This window comes from Triturus cristatus, chromosome 8, assembly GCF_964204655.1.
Source record: "Triturus cristatus chromosome 8, aTriCri1.1, whole genome shotgun sequence".
NCBI classification, from domain to species: Eukaryota; Metazoa; Chordata; class Amphibia; order Caudata; family Salamandridae; genus Triturus; species Triturus cristatus.
The window spans coordinates 158,725,037-158,747,555 of NC_140591.1; the positions used below are offsets into that span (position 1 = coordinate 158,725,037).

The window sequence follows — 22,519 nt, forward strand, 5'->3', positions numbered from 1 at the left end:
AAGACATGGCTCTTCCAGACGAAATGGGCATCATCTCCTCCTCCCCCTCAGGCCTGCCCTACTCAATGCCTTCACAGGTGATAAGCCGCGCTCTACAAATTCACGTAACATAACATAAGTCTACGGTTCCTCGGACAACACTGTGGCTGGATAATCAACATTACAAGTAAATAATTTTCTTTATGAATATTGATGCACTCTGGGCTATCCTACAGTCTTAAAACATAAACTATACACATTGCAGGTGCTAGTATTAGAAGGAATGTGACTGTAAAGGTTTTTAATTGGATCAAAAATCATGTACTGCATACAAAACTCAGAGGTTGTACATAATTAGATACCCTAATATCCTTGTTTAGTTATAACTTGTATTTCGTGTCTATTCAAATTAAAATGTTCTAGTTGGGTAACCGGTACAGCACTTACACAGTGACATGCCAGCGGGAACAATGTTGAAAAATAAAACCATTTAATCACTTTCATGTTTTGTTTGGCTTTACAGTAGGTTAGCAATGGGCCACTAAAGTATCTTAAAGCAGCTGTTCTTAACCTGTGGTCCAGGTACCCTTGGGGATCTGCTACGGCTATTCAGTGGGTCCTCGACAGCTTATAAAATTAAATAATATTAGCAGTAAAGACTCAGTGGGGGTCCCTGGTTTCTAATAATGATTCAGTGAGGGTCCCTGGTTTCCTGTAATGATTAAATGGGGGCCCACAAAAGTCAAAAGGTTAAGAACCACTGCCTTAAAACATAAATATATATTTTAAAGAAGCCATTTTAAATGTTTGGTGAAGGATTTCAGTGTACTGTTTGTTTAATCACAGATATCAAAGATCTGCTTTATTTTCTGTATGACAGTAATTTAAGACATATTAACAGTTTTTCATAAGAAAAGTAAACCTAAGAAAAATTTGTTTTTCCTTGCAGACCTTTGCAAATCATGGAGAGTCTGGTTCATTACATAAATCCAGCACATGCAATTTCTCTGCTAAGTGCTTTGAATGAGGAACGACTGAAAGGACAGCTCTGCGATGTACATCTTATTGTTGGAGACCAGAAATTTCGAGCCCATAAAAATGTATTGGCAGCCAGTAGTGAATACTTTCATGCTTTATTCACAAATAAGGACAATGAGGTTCAGACTGTTTTTCAGCTTGACTTCTGTGAACCAGATGCATTCGATAACGTTTTGAGCTACATTTATTCTTCATCTTTGTTTGTGGAGAAAAGTAGCCTTGCAGCTGTGCAAGAACTAGGCTACAGCCTTGGTATTTCCTTTCTTACTAACATACTATCAAAGACACCACAAGCCCCGTTTTCCTCGTGTTCAAATAAGAAGAGATTTTTTCAAGATGATGATGAAAGCAGTTCTCAGCAAAGAAGTGTAATTGTCCGCCAAAGCCGGAATGAAATACTGGAGAAACATTTAAATAATACTCAACATGACATTGGTTGTTCTTCTAAACTGTCACCCACTTTTACAGTGAAATCAAATACCAATAGACCGCATGCAACTAGAACAATGGAACCTCTGCTTGGTTCACCATCTGGTGAACGAAGAGAGCTACAAGAGAATAGTTCTGCTGGCTACACCAAACTTCTTGACCTACCTAGATCAATAGACAACCAAAACAGGAGCTGCTGGGTGAGAGGGGATGGCACTGTGGAACCTAGGTCTCATAAAGATAAAGAAACACTGGATGAAAAAGGTAGTCCATATTTAAAGGGAAAAACAATGGACAATCCTTCAAAAAGGCAGGACTCCACTTCTACTGCATCTCTCCGTGGTTCTATGGAATCCCCATATTTATTCCGTCACACAGGAAAAGAAACACATTTGGATCAAAAAGATGATAGGAACCTCCTGTATTTCTCAAAAATGGGACTTGTTGTTCCAGCAGGTGGGTCTTTGTCAGATAACCAAAATATTGACCGAAGTGGTCCACTTGTTAAGAGCCTCCTGCGAAGATCATTGTCTATGGATAGTCAGGTTCCAACGTATTTATCATCTGTTGATTTGCAGCCTTTGAGTGATTCACTACCAGATAATCGTTCAGCAGAGTCCCTCCGTGATGAAAGAAAGCTGTCTACCAGTGACAACATAGAGAAATTGAGCATTATGGATAAAGCACAAGTTAGGCAGCCCCATCGTCTCAGGTCCTTCAGTGCTTCTCACTCAACCAATGAGGAAGATGCCTCACCTGTCACAGAAGTACAAATCAAAACTGAGCCGAACAGCCCACTCTCAGAGCCTTCTGATCCTTCAGAAATATTAAGAGTCACTGTGGGTGATTCTTCAACATCTACTAGCAGAGATTTTCTTTTGAAAACAGAAGAAAGCCATAGTAACCTTGGTAAATTTTCATTGAAGCGAAGGTTTCAAGCAGACATCAGAAGACAAGTATCTAAAAGGTTCAAAATCAAAGAAAGCACCCTTACGATGTCACAAGGACATATTGCAGAAGGTTCATGCCCTTCCCATCTAAATGATGAATTTGTAGAGTCAGATGATGATAAAGAGGATTTTATTGAGCTGGAAGATATGAGACCAAATAAAAAATTTAAATGCAAACACTGCCTTAAAATCTTTAGATCTACTGCAGGTCTTCATCGGCATATGAATATGTATCATAACCCAGAAAAACCATATGCATGTGACATTTGCCATAAGAGATTTCACACAAACTTCAAAGTATGGACTCATTGCCAGACACAGCATGGCATTGTAAAGAACCCATCACCTGCGACAAGCTCTCATGCTGTCTTGGATGAAAAGTTCCAAAGAAAATTGATTGACATTGTGAGAGAGCGTGAAATAAAAAAAGCAAGAGAGAGAGACATTAAGAAAGCACTGATTGGTAAATTACGACGTGGCAAGCAAGGCTTCCCAGGACCATCAATTTCCCAAGTACAAGTCATGAAAAGGAACTTCAGATCAAGAAACAAGGGATCTTACATTTGTTCCTACTGTGGCAAAGCATATAGGTTTCTTTCACAGTTTAAACAACATATCAAGATGCACCCAGGGGAAAAACCAAATGGGAACAAACCTATTAAACCAAAAGAACTTGCTCATAACGAGACCCCTTTTCAAAACAAGGAAACATACCAGTGTCGCCATTGCAACGCTAAGCTCTACTCACTAATAGAACTGGGTAATCATGAACGACTTTGTAGAAATATCACTGTGTGTCCATACTGCAGTCTTAGATTTTCTTCCCCAGATATGAAGCATGACCATGAAAACCGCTGTGAGTACAAGAAGCTAACGTGCCTTGAGTGCATGCGTACTTTTAAATCATCCTTCAGTATTTGGCGCCACCAGGTTGAAGTTCATAATCAGAACACAATGGCTCCAACGGAAAATTTTTCTTTACCAGGTCTTGATCATAATGGTGAAATAAGTAGCTCTGTGACATCATATATTCCCAGAGTGCAGTCCCTACCGGAGTCTATTAAAATGAATAACTATGCTTCTATAAAAGATGATAGTACTTTCAGTGACTCTTCAGAGCAATTAAATTTTGACTCTGAGGATTCGTCATACCTTCCTGAAGATTTAAGTATTTCCAAACACTTTAACATCAAAATTAAAGAAGAACCTCCTGATGATATTCCAGATGATTTAGAAGATGAAATGTGTGAAGGCAGTTTGGAGCCTAAGGAGGAAATCTCTGATAAAGAAAGTGGCATATGGTCATGTGAAAAATGTGGGAAAATGTTTACAGTGCACAAGCAGTTAGAACGTCACCAGGAGCTTTTGTGTTCTGTAAAACCTTTCATTTGTCATGTTTGCAACAAAGCTTTCCGCACTAACTTTCGCCTTTGGAGCCACTTTCAGTCACACATGCCTCATGCTGAGGAAGAAGCACCATGTAAAGAGCCTGAGCCATGTCTGCCAGCAAAGTCTCCATCACCCCCTCCTCTTCCACCACCACCACCTCCTCCACCACCACCGCCATTGATACCCAAAATTCAGACTGCCAAGCCTGAGAGTCCTACATCTTTCCCTGAAAGTCCAAATACTTCTGAGAAGTTATTTGTTCCACAAGAATCGGATACACTCTTTTATCATGCACCTCCACTTTCAGCAATTACCTTTAAACGACAATATATGTGCAAACTTTGTCATAGGACATTCAAAACTGCTTTTAGTTTGTGGAGTCATGAACAAACTCATAATTAGAAACTTTGAGTCATAGTGACTTTCAGCACATGGTTTAAATGGTCACAAAAATGGATACAATTGACAAGAAATGTACATTTATATAAATATCATGTTGAACACTTTTATAAGAAGCCTTGGATACAAAGACAACACACTTCGCAAGCGTTTTTAATAGGAACAGTGATGTTTAGATTTGAGGATTAATATAAATGAACTATGGTGTCATCAGATAGAACTGTAACAAGTTTAAACAATTTGGAGTTGCATGTTCTAGGAAGTAATATTTTCATTGATGTTTCAATTAGATCGCATCTTGGTGAAACGCATGTATGTTCATCCCATGGTGTCGGTAAAAGTATGAATTGATGCCTTTAAATTAGTGAAATAACGTAATAAACTTCTTGTTTGAAATTCCATGAGCACTATCTTAAATGTTCTATTTGAGTCAACTGATCAGTTAAGAAGTGGGGGATGTATATTGTTATATTTATTTAGATTTTAGTATTCTTTAGCAATAATGAATGAACATGAACCTCAACTAAGTATTAACCTGACACATGTTGATGAACTGTTAAGAAGAAAGAAGTTATTTTATCCTTTTGCCGGACCTAAGTGGAAATAAAAACGAGAGCAGCAATATTTGTTGTTTTTTATACAGAACACAGCAATGAGGGATTGTATGCTTCTGATGATTATGCTGGCTCCTTGGTTAATGGCTCTGAAGTATAATTTACTGCATTTGTAAATAGCAGGGTTGAATTATGGGATAATGTAAACTACAACACTGTTAAAAACTTCATTGTGCAGAACGTGTGTTCAATGGTGCACTTTTTTCTTGTATCTTTTGGCTTCCTTTTGATATGTAAGTAGCTGTATTTAAGTGAATTTATGAAAATGTGTATGTAAAAAACAAGAAAATAGGAATTAAGAAGTTGGTAGCACAGGGTTTCCATTTTAAACTTAATTGCACTAGTAACTCATTTGATCGAAGTTTGGGTGCAATTATTGTTGGTAGAGGTATATTTCATGTACAACAAAATTAAACTTTACCTTGAACATTTTGAAATTAGTGTACGGGTCTCAGAAATATGAGTTGGTGGGGAGCACCGAACCTAATTTTTGTTTTCCTTTTTGCAGTTAAATAGATGCACATTTTCTGCAAATTCTGGCCACATTCAAATTCTAAATAGTTTTCGATTCTTAAAAAGGTGTATGCTTCTACTTTCCAAATCAGATTGTATTGTTGTTTTAGAGTATGTGGTAAACTGTAAAATTTGAGTCCAAAAGAACCATCAACTTTTTAAGGTAAATGGGTTTTTAACTGAATTTCTTTTCTACACATTAAAGTAGCGAAATGAATATATAGATTAGCAGGACTTGGTACAGCCATGTCAGGTCAACTGGTACAGAATTAAATCGTTCAATTTTTGTCGTTAAGAAGCTGCAAAAAGAAAGCATTATTTATAATTACACTCAATCATTTTGCAGCTAGTGCTAAATAGAAATATATATTAAACCCTTTTTTCTATATTAACAAATGGTGCAGAAGTGTCATATTCTTGCCTGTATTTTCAAGAATTACCAACTTCTTGAGTGGAAATGCATTTGCCTTTGTGTAACGTACTTTACAATATATTTTCTATGATTATTTTATGACCTGGAAAAAGACTTTGTGCATAAACTTACAAACATTTAATTTTTTGTATTTGTGTTATGGTTTTAATGAATTCTGGCAGATTTTCAATGGTTTTTTTTGTATTATATTTTGAAAGGATAACCTAAAACAAATGTGTAAGCATTCTGTTTTTTATGGGTTAAGCCATGTGCTATTAAACAGATTTTTTGGTTTATAATAACTGCTTCCTTTGAAGATGAATATAAACTTTACAATAGTTGTTAGACATTGGGAGGCCAACATATACAGTAAAGATCTTGTTTTGGACAAGAGTAATATTGGTATGTGTTCAGGATCATCTTACAAAGTATTAAACTTTGACTATATACAGCATTTACGATTAGAAGATTGGAAGCCCTGAGTTTTTAGTTCACCACCTTTGCATTTATATGCTGTCAGTCATTCCTTTCTTGTGCTTTCATTTGCATTTCTAAAAGCTATAAGTTGAGCTAGTACACTAAATATAATGGCACTACTGAACCTACACATTTTAATTGGATTATAAACTATACTGCTGAGATATTTTTGTCCAGGTACGTATTATAAACCCATTGTGCCCCATGTTGTGGTTATTTGGATTTGGTTGTTTTTCTACAGTGTTGTTCTTGAAATAAAATATTTTTTCTTTATTGATTTAGTTGTATTTCATCTTCTACTCATCAGTGCTACTAATTCAAACACGAGGTGGCGTTACCCCATTTATAATGAATAAAGTGATATAATTGGAGAGTATAGGGCACCAACAAAAGAGGGAATGTAGTCATATATTTTAGAGGAAATATTTTTATTTTGTTTAATGACCAACACAATAACCAGTTTCAGGAAAAAAATGAAATGAGCTTCTCATTCACAGTATGAAAACTTTAACAAATGATATATATATATATATACTTTTGCTTGTACGTATACTGAAAGAAAATAGTTTAAAGAATTGGTTGGGTGTAAAAACAGGCTTAAATACATTTAGTCATTTTCTAGTTCTGAACAAAATTACACACACTGAACTGGGTGCTTAAATACAAAATAAGGTCTTTCTACTCTCGCTTAAAATGTATAAATGACGTCAGATTTTATTTTGGTTAATCCAGCCAGTGCTTCATTTTCATCTGCTTCATTCAGATTTGGTTAATTTGGTGAGAATTAGTTTCTTTCTAAAACAAAATGCATTGTAAATAAATGAATATTAAAAACTGCCTTTTGAAGTGTTTTTCCTGCACATCTTTATAAATTGAAGCTACAGTTTGGTAAATTGTCTTGTAGATTTTTGTGTTTTCCTTCCTTTTATGTAAATTATACCAAATATTGGGAACTTACTTTTCTGCACAAAATATCCCTAATAAAGTTCTAGGGTGTTACATTGCATGCAACGAATATTGTACATCTATAGTATTGTCTGCAATTAAAATGCTGTATATTTGTGGGTCTTTAAGAACAGTTAAGACTAAGAAGAGTCATTATTGTTCAGAAAAGGTTTGTTTTATGATTTTAAAGAACAGTTGAAAAGTTTTGATATGTTGGCTACAAAGATATTTACAGCAATGGCAACCCATGCTTTAGGTGATAATTTGCACGTCACATAATTGTGTTCAGTAAGTTTTTCATAGCTAAACACACCTCAGTCACAAATTAAGTCTCACAGATTTTACCATGACCAGACTTAACTCTTTTCTGTGAAATCTAGTACGAATGAGAACACTGTGTCAAATTTCAAAATTGGTATTCATAGTTTTTAAGTCTTATGGGGTAATTGAGGGTGTTCAATGATCTTGTATGTCTTACTTCTTTACAGTTCAATTTCACACATGCGTAAATGAGTTACAATAGGACAGTTTAAATGCAACAATGAAAATACATGAGTTATGGACTACATGCATATTCCTCCCACCTGTTAATACCCTAGATACACCCCAAATCCTCCCCATGTTTTGCTTGTACTCACCAGAGTGTAATCATAGATGTATTTAAGTTACCATTTCCAGCTATGAATTTGTTTGATGCTTCCTCGTTTTCTTAATCCTAATATATCTCCACAAAGAGCACGGTTTGTGGAAAGGAATTTTCTTTAGTCCATGGTCTTCATAGTTTAGAGCGCCTCTGCTACTGCTATAATTGTCTGGAAATAACGTTCCATTATTTTCAAATTTATTGTAGCAAATAGAAGAGTCCTTTTCTTTAAATTAAAACAGTATATCATGCTTTCAAGCATTATAACATGTTTTTCTGAGACTGATGTAGGTCTAATAATTTTCCCTTTTGTGAGGATACAGCCATTAGTTTGCATTCTATTTTCCTCTTGATAATACGTGGAAGTCCAATTAGCAAAATCAATGGCCATCAGTCTTAAACGTAATCGTGTATTTTATCACTTTGTAGAGTGTGGTTTAGGACAGAGCAAGCAAAACAGGAAGGGAGCTAAAAGAAGAGTATAAATCCAGCTGCTCTTGAAATCATAAGTTTCCCCTCTACTGGACTCCATCGCTCACACACTGGAGTAATTTGGCAATATTCAGTACTAAGTCTAGCAATTTTCCCTTACTGATGCTACCATCCAAATGTCTTCAGTATCCCTACTCTAGAGGACACTGGAATCTTCATAGTCGCAAGAAGTCCCTTTTTCAACAGTTGTTGATAGTGTCTGCTTGCCTTTTGGACCGCACAATCATATGGAGTCAAGTGACAAGAGAAATGACTGTTTATAGTATTGAGTCTGCTGAACAAACCAAAAGAGTGCTATCCTTGTTCTAGAAGACATGCTGTAAGTGGTTTGAGTGATCAATGAAGGACTAAAATGTTTCCTCGCATAGTCCTAGAAATGTGTGATCTATAAAGAAGGATAAACGTTGGTCCAATTATTCCTACCCTTAAATATTAAACTTCTAATTGTTGTAATCTTTCTTCAACTCTCTATATGACAGTACGATAGCTGATGTTCAGTAAGGTCAATATTATAGTAGTAGTGCAAACTATAATCTGATGGCAGATCAGGTCCACAAGGCCTATTCTGTCTCAATATATCTATACCTGCAAGAGCAATTCATCCTTGCCTTATCCCTGTCCCCCCCCCCCCCCCTTTTTTTGCTTGAACCCTTATTTTGATCTGTCCTGTTCAACTTCCTAAATTTCTCTCTCTTAGTAACTTTTTTTCAGGTTGTCCCCTTTATCTGGTCAGCACTGGCTCTAGGGGTCTGCCATGGGAACATGTTTATTCATCCATCCACACATTTTCATAACTGAGGTTTGTCCTAAGGCTGTATGCACATGTACCCATACCATACTTTTTTAAATGACTTTGGAGCATATCTCACAAATTGCAAGGATTTGGTAACTTCAAGCAGCCTAAGCTTTAACTCTTCTAAAGTTAGCAACTTTTTTAATATCACAGTTTAAAATCTCAATTAACCTGTGTTGTCTTTCATTTGCAGAAATGGTAGTATTTATTTGCTCCCTATTGCTCTGCGAATGAAACATTCACTCAGAATGATAAATGTAATAATTAGATAAAATATCTCCCAAAGTATCAAAATAATAACCAATTTTACTAAATATTTAAACACTGTTTTCATAGTATATTAATTTTGTGATTTTGACAAAAATATTGATAAGTGAGACATGTTTTTAGCACTTGATTTCAATTAATGTTCTTCATCATAAGCTGTATCGCGCTTTTGGGAAACACTGAGGTTTTACTAATTATTTGTGCTACTACCTTTGCTCTACATTGGATTTATTTGATTTTGTTTGTGTTTTTTTTCTATTTTGTAACTTTGGTAGCAAACCAGAGTAGCAAGTTAACGTTTTTTTTGCATTACATACTTAATAGATGGTTTGTGAACCAAAACAGGCTTGCATGTGAGTGCATCATGTTTAAGAATCCCTGAGCCAGAGGGTGAGTATATTTAATCTAGACGGCAACGAAGGAATCTTTGCAATTCATATTTTATGTACATAGTATTTTATTACTGAATGCATTGATTACATTTTGTTCGTGGGCAACTAGTGTGAACTGCATCTTTTGTAAAATTAACTCTTACCAACTGCTATGTATATTAATAGTTTAAGATTAACAAAACATAATTGTACAGTTATGTAATTAACTTAAATTGTAAAACAGATGTATGTAATTTGTGTTCAATATGCATTTACATGCGTTGTTTGGTGTACATGTGGTACATTTTTTCCCCATTGTTATACCTTAATACCACATGCAGTTGATATTCTCTGTTAAAAATAGAGAACTGGTGCGTCCTCATTTGCAAAATGGAATCATTCTCTACCTGGTGCAGCCAAACATTATTTTTTTTAGCACCCTCAAGGAATGATAAGATTGGCACTGCCATTTTGAAGGTTTATGCTGACACAACTGCTACTGTTTGCCTGCACGGAACGTTTAAAAACGTGGCACAGGGACATGATGCCGACTAAGGGCTTGATTCAGAGTTGAATGTCATTAGAAAATCTTCAATTTATGGAGGAGGTGCTAAATCCAGAAGATAATCCAACAGTGGGTTTACATGACTGTGTACTGGGGAACATTCCACCAATGTTTTCTCTTTTAGATTTAGCCCTCACTCAAGAATTCAGGGAATTAGCTGTTTCCAACCAAGTCCTAAAATAGTGGGTGTCTAGCAGATGTGCACTCAAAGCCTTATGGAGGCACATACATTGTTGCGAGTTCCCCTTTCCCCTTGTTGTGGGTCCTTTAGGCTTAGGTTTCCAATTGTGTGGTGGGCACTTATTATCTGTTGATGTTAGCAGAGGGCAATGATGTTTAATTGGAGAATAAACATGGCCTCCAGATGTACCTATTGAACATAAAATGATAAAAACTGCCTAAATGGTTGCCAATTTTAATTTACAAATGGGTTATGTTTTTTTAGAAGCTGTGAAGTATTTATTATGGTTCTATTTAATGGGATTTTTTCCTTATGAAATTTCTTGTTTAATGTAAATGCGTTTTATGATGTTTACTGTGCAGCTCAGCACCACTGTTTTATTTTTCAAGATGACAAAGGATCAAATGATGGGATAATTTAGAAATTAATACTAAATGTTTTGACTGACGCATTGGTAATGCTTACTAATTATACTTATATTTATTATGTTGATGTAAATGCTTTTTACAATCTTTTGGTGCATGACGTACAATTGAAAACTGGGAATACTAGTGTTCTGTTTTTGTTAAAACATATTTGAAATATAAACAGAATGGGAAAATGTTCTCTGTTTACAAGGCAATCTCACATCAACCCTACATCTAAAATAAACACAATATTTCAACACACCAATGCTTGTTCTCTTAAATATTGAACTTGCTTGGAATTATTTCATTTCCCAACCCTATCACATAAAAATTAGGAAAAATGTAAATGTTTACACCAATGATGAATATATTATAACTTACGTATATTTCTTGTTATAGTACATCAGTTTTAGGTTTCAATTTGATATTGTTTTACCTTTTTTTTTTTAACACTGAAATCCCAATCTAGAAGAAACACATTATACGTTTGTGTAATGTTACTCTGTTTCTTTTTGTAGTAAGCTTTCTATTGTGCGGGATTGCCTTTATTTTATTGTTGACTATGAATTTGTGGAATTTAATACATTTACTTCTTTTGAATCTATTGTTACTTACGTTGGAACAGTTATGCAAATGCATTTACACTGCTTAATAGCAGCTCACATTTGAACAATACAGCTTTGTGAAGTGCACGGTGCAGAGGGATGCAAGACGCGTTTACGTAGAGTTGACTGGTAAAATGGTGATTAAATGGCCTGATAACTGCAGAAAATTGGTAAATTCTGCCAAACGTGCAAAGTTTCAGGAAAAACAAAACTTGGAGCGCCACAGTATTAGGTAGGTGGAACAACGGCAAATCTTAGAGTTGGGGGAAAACGGGGGAACGAAGGGCAATGGCATTTAGGGTTTGAGGAAGCGTGCTTAGATTCTTCATAATATGAGTGCAGCAGGTGAGGGAGTATGAAGGATGCAATGATGAAGGCTGAATATATAGCAGTAGATTAAAGAGCGCTAAAAGACGAGATGTAAAGAGGGGAAAAATGGGGAAGAGAAGACAAGCATTATAGGCTTATGGGGAGATGTAAAAAAGAAAGTTGATTCATCATGGTGAATTATTGTTTACATGGATGCGAAATAGGAAGGGAAGGAATGAAGTGAAAGTTTAGGAAGCATAAAGAAAGCAGATTAGAGATCAAGTGTACCAAAGAGCCTCGAGAGAGATTTGAGAGGGGACAAAGGGAAAAAAAAAGTCTGGAATGTGCTAAACTGAACAAAGAACAATAAAGACTGGTCCGGAGATAGTCTAAATCGGTAATGCTTTATTCCTTATTTCAGAAATGAGGGCATTTCGAGAAGCTTAGTTCAGTTGAGTGAAAGTTCCAAGTTAAAGCATCTGCTCCATAAAATGTGATTCGTTGTGAACGATGCACCTTCTCGCAATCCTTGCCTCGATTTAGCAAAACCGCAACCCTGGGTGGAGGAGTAAGGGGAAAATGGGGAAGGAATGCCGTACCGAATAAGGGCTACCGTGGCTTCCATTGGTGCTTCCGGTCTCAAATTCTGCATTAGCTTAACTTGTTTTATGGTAGTATTTCAAAGGACACATTATGACCGAATATGCAACTGATTTTTCAAAATAATGTTATTAATATGTTCAAAACTCCCCAATCATTGCACAGATACATGTGAGCAGTGTTATTTTTCCCGCATATGTTTAAACAGAAGAAAGGAAACCAAGGCTTCACAGTCCAACTTCCCATTAAGTGGCAACCCTGCTAACACCTCTGCTTCTCAACAGATAACCCCGAGGTATTTACAAACCAATAACATATGGGCACTAAATAAAGAGATCTTCGGACAGATCCCCACAATTTAAAATACTTCAAACAGGTAATAAGACACAGACACCATGTATCGCATAGAAATATGTCTATTCCTCATGGGCCCTAGAGCTTCGATCTGGTCTCCTGCTCAGCTGTTTACTGCAATAAGTTTGCAATTACTGGGCCTGTATGGGGAGGAGGATTGCATGCTTGGTGCAGTCCTATCGGGAGACCAGCAAGGGCCATATGCAGATGTGAATGACCATCCTGTATCATTTCTAATTGATTCTGGTGCAATCAACTCCACAGTGTGTTCCATGGAGGCTCCATACCTACCCCTCTCCGGAAAAGAAAATACCAAGTTGTAGGAATCACCTATACAGATTACTAATCAGGTCACAGCAGATGTCGCAGTTAAAATAAGGCAAAAACCAAAGGAAATGATGGATGGAGTGTTGAACATTGCAAGCACTCACCCCCAGTCAACTGATCTGGGTTTAATCCATCACCGTTCTTTAGCCCACTTTGCCCACCCAGTTCAGACATGGCCATATGCAAATCAGTCTGACCCTGTGCCTCATGGGAACAGTCCAGCCCGAACTGCCAAGCCATGTCTTCCCTGGACCGGAAATAAGCTTCCTAAGACTGGTTTCTGGCATTTCAGCCGTCTTCAGCCAGGCTTGCTTGAATCCAGTGGCAAAGTGAGCAAGGGACTCACGTCTGAGCATATCCTGCCAACTTATGGCGAACACAGCAAAAACCAAAGGAAATGATGGACGGAGTGTTGAACATTGCAAGCACTCACCCCCAGATCTGGGTTTAATCCATCACCGTTCTGGATTTAGGCCCAGATCTCTGTACTGGGGTGAATGTATGACATTGTTCTGCATTCTGTCCATCAACTGTTGTTTTGCATTTGTCACCAGTTAAAATAGGGTCAATGGAGAACGGACGTAAAGATATAAGGCCCTATTCCATTTTAGGTATACCAGAACTTCTTTTTCTGTATTTATGCACAATCATCAACATGTCTGCCTTTGACACATCTTTTCAAGAACTGTGAAAGTGTCAAGTCATTTATATATAGACATAAACAAAACATCTGATGCAACATCAGTCTGGAACAAGTACCTTATTATTTGGGTTTCAAGGTCAAACCAAGAACAATACTCAAAATAGTGTAGTCTGAATTGTTGTACTTTTACAATATATGTTTCAAGGAATGCGCTTTAGACTAGCATCTTGATGCTTATTGTTTAAATCAAACATTCCTAAGGTGGCATATTGGATAAGATACAGTATATAAGGACTGCCACTTGATCACCTGCCCCAGATTACCGTGAGCAAGATACTGCCAGACCAGAGGACGATCCTGCCTGCAACAGTTGGTGCAGCCATATCTCACTTTCTACTGAAAGCTGATGCCTGAGCCTGGGAGGAGTTGATGCTTATGCTGAAAGCGTGTTTGCCTTACGCAGGGCACACAGCCTCCTTGACTCCTGATCATTAGAGCTTTATTATTATTATTTATGATTATGGAATTTTGTAAAGCGCATGGTTACGCGCCCCGGCGTGTCCCCGCGCTGAGTGAGAAGTAAAAAGCGGCTAGAACAGGGAGGTTACATCAGTACTTTCTGGTATAAACAAGGTATGCAGTGCATGCATTCTCCATAAGAAAATGTAGACACACGTTATTCTACTCTCCATGCTCTCCTAGTGCAGCACATAGAAGTAGGTTTCAGGATATTAGGTTTTTAGGTGAAATTTTAACTATGTTAGAAATGTTCATTTTATTCTCATTGTTCACAATGTGCATTTGTGCTGCTTTTATCTTTATCGTATTCTGTGTGGATATTTTAGATGTGTTGCGCATCAGGGTGCACCGGGTGAAATAAAATGCACTTTTTCGTTAAATTGTCTTCTTAGCGTATCTTGTGTGTGTATGTTTGAAGAGAATTACAGAGGTTTGATTCTGATCACCACTGTGTCCCTGGATTCCTGGTTATGGACTGTTAGTAACCCAAAAGCACTGGCGCCACTTCAATACTTTATTTGGTTGGGCTCTGCAGCGCTACAAAAACCTTTTTTTCACATTCATGCATTGACTAGTGTGACCCCTAGGTGGGAAAGCAAACCTTGTAGAGCTGACACTCATTTTACCAAATACATCCTATACATACGCAAGTGGCAAATACATACTTTGTGATTCATGTCCTGTTCATTTCTTTTGCAGAAACTTTCTTTGCAAGATGAGTTGTGTGATATATCGCACACCAGATGGTGTTGCAATCGAAACTCAAGATGAAGATTTGGTATTTAAAATAAAATCAAGAATCAAGTGTTCATTTGTTTCTAGTTCTTCCAAAGATGACCTGCCTCTTAATTTAAGACATACTGTGAAAGAAGAGGTATAGGATTTCTAAGAGAAAAAGATAGGACTGCTACAAACTGCAAAGCCAGTCAAAATACAAATAAAGCCTAACACAAATTATCCTTGAATTAAAAAACAATGACATTCACGAGAAGCAGAGGAGGGAATGAACCCCATAATAGAAGAAATATCAGAACAGGGCATGCCACGGGAGGTGGTCGCTAGCCCTTGCAGTTCTCCTGTGATGTGGATTAAAAAACTGAGTGGTAGGTGGGGGATAGTGTAGCACCTTAGAAACATTTATCAATATTGTAGTCCCAGGTTGTCCGGTGGTACTAAATCCTGCTGTAACCAGATTTCTGCGGCTTAGAATGGTACACAGACATCAACTTGTGCCAAGCAATTCTTTCCATTCCTCTTCATGAGAATGGGCAATATCTTTCTGGTTCCTAAATAATGTGTTGTTGAGTCCCACAAATATACAAAAAGTCCCTCAATCTTTCATCAGATCTTAAAGAAACATTTGGAAAGTTTGACGTTACTCTGTAACTTAGTGCTAATTCAGTACATTGATGACCTACTAGTGGCATCAAAGACAAAAGAAGATTGCACATTAGATTCAGTTGCACTCCTGAATCATCTTTGTGTCAATGGTCACAAGGTTTCTCCCTCACAGATGCAAAACTGTGATAGAGAAGTGATTTATCTTGGTCATCTCGTTGAGAAGGGGGCCTCAAAGGTCTCTATAGAAGCATTTCTGCAGTCCTGAAAATTAATCCTCCAACTAGCCATAGGGAAGTAAGAATGTTTTTGGTCAAAGTTGACAGCTGTTGTCAATGGAGTCTAAACTGTTCCATAATTGCAAAGTCTTAAGTTAGGCAGGCTTGCTCGTGGGGATATCAGAGATCTGGTACTATTAGATGGCGAATGCATTAAGGACTGCCGGGGACCCATAGGAAATCTTTGTAGTGCACCCACCCTCGGAATGCCTGATTATGAAAGGAGTGCTCTCAATTTTGTCATGAAAAGATGAGTGCTGTCTAAATTAGTTCATAAGCATTTTGAGGTAATCTGGCCTGCGCTTACTTCTCTGCTACACTAGATCCAGTAGCTGCAGTTCTTTATGGTTGACTGAAAGCAGTTGGAGCTGTTTGCCGTTTAATAGAACAGAGTGAAGAAATTGCCATCGGTCATACACTTGTCTTTGTCCCTTGTTAAATTTAGATTTTGCTGACTCGTACTTAAACTCAGAATCTGACAATTAGCAGCCTAACAAAGTATGATCTAACAACACTGGCAGCTGAAAACATTTGGATAAAGAGATGCTATGCCTTAAAACCCTCAGCGCTACTGCAGATTCCAGAAAATTATGATGATGAAGACCACCCCCCATGATTGTGCTCATGTAACTGAATAATGAACAGAGCCAAGACCAGAAATCAAAGAGGTCCCCTTAGAAATGACTAATTTGACTTTGTTTTTGGATGGTTCTGGTCTGAGAAACCGTCAAGGAATACTGAATGCAGCATATGCAGTTTGCTCCATTTCTGAAATCATTGCCTAGCAAACTAATGGAGTGTGACAATTTCCATTAATAGCCAGTACAGATTTGGAGTGGTACGCGATTTGGGCAGCTATGGTCACAAAGGGGCTTCATGACAGCCTCTGCTACTCTCACTAGGAATGGTTCATCCATTTTCAATTTATTGGTATCAATCCAGCAACCTAGAGAAAGATCAATGATCAAGTGCATTGCCCATAAATCTGATGATGACATTGTCCCAAGGGGCGAGAAAGCAAAAGACACACATTTGATGGACGGAATGTAGAACAAATCAAAACATTCTCCCCCAGTCAAGAGATCTGGGTTAAATCCATCATTCTTTTGCTCACCATGCCACCCCAGTTTAGACCTGGCCATATGCAAATCAGTCTTGACCCTGTGCCTCATGGGAACAGTCCAGCCCGAACTGCCAAGCCAGGTCCTCCCTGGACCGGAAACAAGCATCCTAGGACTGGTTTCGGAGTTTCACCCCTCTTCAGCCAGGATAGCTTGAATCCAGTGGCACAGTGAGCCCGGGACCTATGTCTAGGCGTACCCGGCGCACTTGGGGCGAGAAAGCAAAAGACACACATTTGATGGACGGAATGCAGAACAAATCAAAACATTCTCCCCCAGTCAGGATATATGCTGATGAGGTAGCTAAGTATTGCGACCTTGAACTGTTTGATCGAATGAGCAAAAGTAAATACAAGAATTAGAACAATGTGAAAATTAACCTGATGTAAAGACTGAGGATGATCTCAATAATATCTATTGTTTTTGTTGAATCCAATACAGACACTATTAAGTTAGTTATGAGCGCTGCAGCAGGAGGTACCAGAGAATGAGAATGAAAAATGGAAATTAAATTGTTGTAATAAAAATTACAGTGATTTGTTGGTAACTCCAGGTTATCCATATGTTTTGCCAGAGTCTGCTACATTTAATGGCACAGTATTTGCATCGATGTAGTTATCTGGAACAGGATGGTATGGTTAGAACTTTAAAAAAATATTGGCACAGTACAACATTCATAAGTTTAACAGAAGATACCCAAGATACAATACTTGCAATACAATACAGCAACACTCGTATCAATAACTGATGATATTGTATTGGATTACTGAAAAGGTCTGGCTTATTTTATTTATTTGTTTATTTATTTTAGGAGTTTTATATAGCGCTTACATGACCCAAGGGGTATCAGAGCGCTTTACAAAAGCATACATGTATAGAAGCCTAAACAGTACCATAATACATCTAGATACTGGAGGTTACATTGTTCGAGAACAATAAGAAAAATAAAAAATAGCGTGGTGATTATCCAGAGGCATAGAGATGATGTTTGAGGAGAAATTCTTTTAGTTGTCTCTTGAAACTCGTGAAGGAGGGGGGTTATTCCTGATATGAATAGGGAGAAAGTTCCAGATTTTGGGGCCGTTCGCTGAGAAAAAGCAGGAGAGGGCTTTTTGTTTGTCTTTTTTGGGGGGGGGGGGATTAGGAGGAGTGAGTTGGAACTTCTTCGGTTTCTCGATTGTCCTGCTTTAGTGAGTTTGGCTGCAAGGTAATCCGGGTTGCCTGTGTGCAGGGCTTTATGGGTGAGACAGCGTTTAGGGTGGTTCTCATGGGGGCTATGTGTGTTTTAGCTGCTCCAGTTAGTGTGGCATTTCCATAGTCAAATCTGGACAGAACCATGCTTGGGTTGCGATTTTTAGGTCATTGGGGGGTATGAAAGGCTTGATTTTGTTGAGGAGTTTTAGGCTGTAGAAGGCGCTTTTGCATTGGAGCTTATGTGAGAGCTCATGTTAAGTCTTGTGTCCAGAGAGATCCTTAGAGATTTAGCTGAGCTTGCTGGAGTAAGCTTGCAGTTTAGGGAGTCAAGGCTGTTCCATTCTTGGATCTGAGGGGGTTGGTTGTGATTGTAGAAAACAAGAACTTTGTTTTTTTCTTGTTTGAGTTTGAGGTGGCTGAGGGTTAGCCAATTTACTACCCTTGAGAGTGTGGAGTTGAGTCGGAGGATGTATTTAAGGGAGGATATTTCGAGGTACAGCTGGGTGTCGTCGGCATAGAGATGATAGGCGATATTTGCTTGTTTTAGAATGGTTTTGAGGGGTTCCATGTAAATGTTGAAGAGTGTGAGGGAGAGGACTGAGCCTTGAGGGACACCTAGGGTTGTGGGTGAGATGTCGAACATTGAGTTTTTGATTTTTATGAATTGGGATCAGTTATGCAGAAATGAGGAGAACCATTTTAAGACATTGCCCTCTGCTCCAATATGCTTTTGTAGGGCATCTAAAAGTAGCTTGTGATCCACCGTGTCAAAAGCTGCCAAAAGGTCGAGGAGAACAAGCAGGCAGCATCTGTTAGAGTCAAGGGAGTTGTGAATGTCATCAGTTATACTCTGTATAGCGGTTTCTGTGCTGCATCCCTTCCTGAAACCAGATTGGTGTGAGTCAATGTCAGGGCCCCACAAGTCTTACCTGGTTCACTCGTGGAGCTATCTCGCAGGGACAACGTGAACAACCTCCACCGCTCCCCTCCCTACCTGATCAAGGTAGAAAAACAGACCCAGGCACGGAGAAGACCAGGGGAAGATGCCTAATGGTATCGGGAAAGACGTTGTCGGTGAAGACCAGAGAAGAATTCTCACTAGACTGGGGGTGCTCTCTTGGGTATCGCCAGCTGGCACATGAACGTTGAATTTCAAATGGTGGTTCCTCAGGTAGAGGGCTGTATCAGGGATCTCGACGTCTTGTGTGCAGAAGGTAGAGGAATGTCAAGCATACTTGCAGGACGGCAATAGGCAGCGAAGCAAAACAAGGGCGCTCTTGTGCGGTGATACCCAGGTAAAGAAAGAAAGAACATGAACACGCTTCCCTGTGCGTGTCACGAAAACAAGGTGCAAAGGCGCTCCTGCGCGATGATACCCAAATAAGAAAAAGACGTGAACACGCTTCCCTGTGCGTGTCACGAAATCGAGGTGCAAGGCGCTCCTGCGCAGCAAAAGGACAAAAACTGTCCTTAACCTCGCTTCCTGTGCGTGCCACGGGAATATCAGGCTTGTTTGGCGCTCCTGCGCCAAGGAAAGGCAAGGAGTGTCCTTGACCACGCTTCCTGCGCGTGCCACGGGAATATCAGGCTTGTTTGGCGCTCCTGCGCCAAGGAAAGACAAGGAGTGTCCGTGACCACGCTTCCTGTGCGTGTCACTGGAAGAATCAGGCATAAGCTGTGACCGCGCTTCCCAAAGCGTGGTGCGGCACGAACCTGCAAGAGTGCTCCAGCGGGAGTCTGTCCAAGGAGTTGACGTTTCCTTGCGTCTCTGCTGGGCCAAATATACGGGAAACCGGAGGCAAGGATCCGAGGTGCGGTTAAAGCGGCAGGCAGGCAGCAGCACGTATACAGTACTGGAAGCACTGACGGGAATGAGCGCCGCGGCTAAATGCGTTCTCACACGGAAGTGCTTCCTTGAGTTCTTTGAGCACTAGACCGCTGACCTGTCAGCGGTGTGTGCTCCGGATACCGGAAGCCCTCATTCATACGTCGGAACACCCCCGGCTGGGACCATGACAGTCAAGTAGGTTGTTTGATTCCAGGTATTGGTTGAGTCTGGAGAGAACACATTTCTCGAGGATTTTAGCTAGGAAAGAAAGGTTGGTGATGGGCCTAAAGTTTTTGAGATTGTTCGGGTCAGCATCAATTTATTTCAGTAGGTGGGTGATTTGGCCTTGTTTAAGGCAGTCGGACATCAAGCTGTTGTTTAGGGAACTGTTGATGATCTTTGTCCATAGTGGGGTTAGGGTGCGGTTGAGGTTCTTAGCCAGGGAAGTAGGTAGTGGGTCTGCATAGTGGTTGGAGGGTTCGGAGTTGGCAATCACCCTGGAAATGTCCTCTTCTGAGAGAGGTTTGAAGTCATTCCAACTCTTGGGAGAAGAGGGGGGTCTTGGGTATAGGCTTATTTTGGTGGTTGCCAGTAGAGTGGTCTCGATTTTTGGGTATCATGGAGTGAACTGGGGCTGGGTTTGATTTTGTTAAGGGTGATGACTTGCTGGGTTAGGATTGAGGGTGGTGGTCCAGGGAGAGCTCAATTTAGGTGATTTTGTCATTGAAGAATTTGACCAGGTTGTTACATTGTGGTTTGGAGGCAGGAGGATTTACCTTGGTGGGTTTATGTAGTGAAATCTGTCTTTCATCAAGTGAATCTGGCAACATCACCAACAAAAGAAACAAAAAGCACATCTGCAGAGAGACATATCCAAGAAATGGGGAGCACCAGAGGTCCCAACTTCGAGGGAATGGAAAGGAGGAATGGACATGTGCAGGGAGGCGAGTGGCATATAAAATGAGAGGTTGCCCCATATATTTCTTCAGGATTTGGAGTCCTTGGCTTAGACATTATGGATTAGAGCTTGACGACACCCAAGATGTGCCAACGAATCTACCCATGCCTCGGTAAGGAATAAACCCTAATGAACATATATCCGTGGTGGAGCATGGAGGGAGCACTTAATGTGGACTTACTGCCATGATTCCAAATAGATGTATATTGATGTTGCTGGAAACGCGAGAACTATGTAAACAATGGAGATATGTGAACTGCATGGTCGCTAAATGTTAATTTGATGTTTACTGAAAATGAGAAAAATGTATTAATAAACATATTTATATAAAAAATAGCACATCTGCAAAAACTGTCAGGAGCCAAGATTGAAGGGGCCACATCAAATCCTGCATGGGATTAGCCCTGCTGTAAAGTGTGCCGGTATCCCACAGTGGAGCCATGCAACTCACACAAGAAGAATGAAGACGGCGGATGGAGAAGTGCTTAAAACAACCACTGATTCATAGAGGCAAGCTCAGGTTTGCTGTGTGGATTCAGAGAGGGGAGAAGAAGTGAATCCTGAAACTGCTGAAGAAGATCCTGGTGAAGGTTCAAATCTTCAGTTTCAGTTTGAAAATCAGAGTGAAAAACTGTTGCAAAGTTAAGAGCAACAAGAAGGAAGAGTCTCTGATCCAATTTGTGATAATGTCAAACTATAATAATAGTAATAAACAATCTTTATTCTGCTGTGAACACAGCCATAAAGATATCATACATTAAAAACAGTAGCAAATCCATTAAAACATATTTCATCATACATAGAATTATACAGAAGAACCTGTCAATCTCATGCGTTTCTAAACTATCTTGATCTTAAAAATGCTTTCAAGAGTTCATAGAATCAGCACTGCATAGTTACATAAGTGTCCTGTAGCATAAACACAACCGTAACATCTTTCCTATCCATTTAAGCCTTCTATCATCATAGCATGGATCACAGATATTCCAGCCTATCTCAATCATATCTGGATTGTCTTGATCTTATCATTGCTCTTAAAAAATGCATTACAACAAACAATGTACAATCATTCTGCAAAAGTTGCAAGTGCAAAAGAGCAACATGAGCCTGCCTAAATCCCATTTCTTTTAAATAAGGTTTAAGAAACTGTTGTCTGGGATGCGTGACATAGTTACATAGAAAAACAAAAGGTAAAATATCCCGTGGAGACCTATTGTCGCAGCCATAGGGCCCTCTATCCTCGGTTCATTCTACAAAACCAGGAGGAGAGGCAACTAAGTGCTGAAACATATTAAATCTAAAATGAGTAATTGGACAACGATGATGGGGACTGGTTAAAATGGTAAGATAAGACTCCATTCCCGGTACTGATTTAACGTGTGCTCTTACCATAGGCTTGTTAAGCTCCTTTCTTTCACGCTTGGCACCAGCTGTTTTAAAAAACAAGTCTTTAGTTAATTTTTATATCCTCCCTCTTCACGGTGTCATAAATTATAAATATATCTGGTCTTCCGAGGGCACAGTACAATTCTTTGATGTATTTTAACCAAGGAATTTTCAGTGCATGATCCAATGAAAGGG

General features: G+C 38.9%; 1 protein-coding gene across 4 annotated transcripts in view; it reads left to right on the plus strand.

Moving 5' to 3' along the window:
* ZBTB21 (zinc finger and BTB domain containing 21) overlaps window positions 1-7,038 on the plus strand; it is a 64,616-nt gene extending 57,578 nt beyond the window's left edge. For all 4 annotated transcript variants that reach the window (XM_085621218.1, XM_085621217.1, XM_085621219.1 and 1 more), the window contains one exon: window positions 929-7,038. In XM_085621218.1, the coding sequence (XP_085477344.1) occupies window positions 929-4,187 (3,259 nt within the window). In that variant the 3' untranslated portion in view covers window positions 4,188-7,038. The remainder of the gene's footprint in view (window positions 1-928) is intronic.
* Window positions 7,039-22,519: the final 15,481 nt, after the last annotated feature.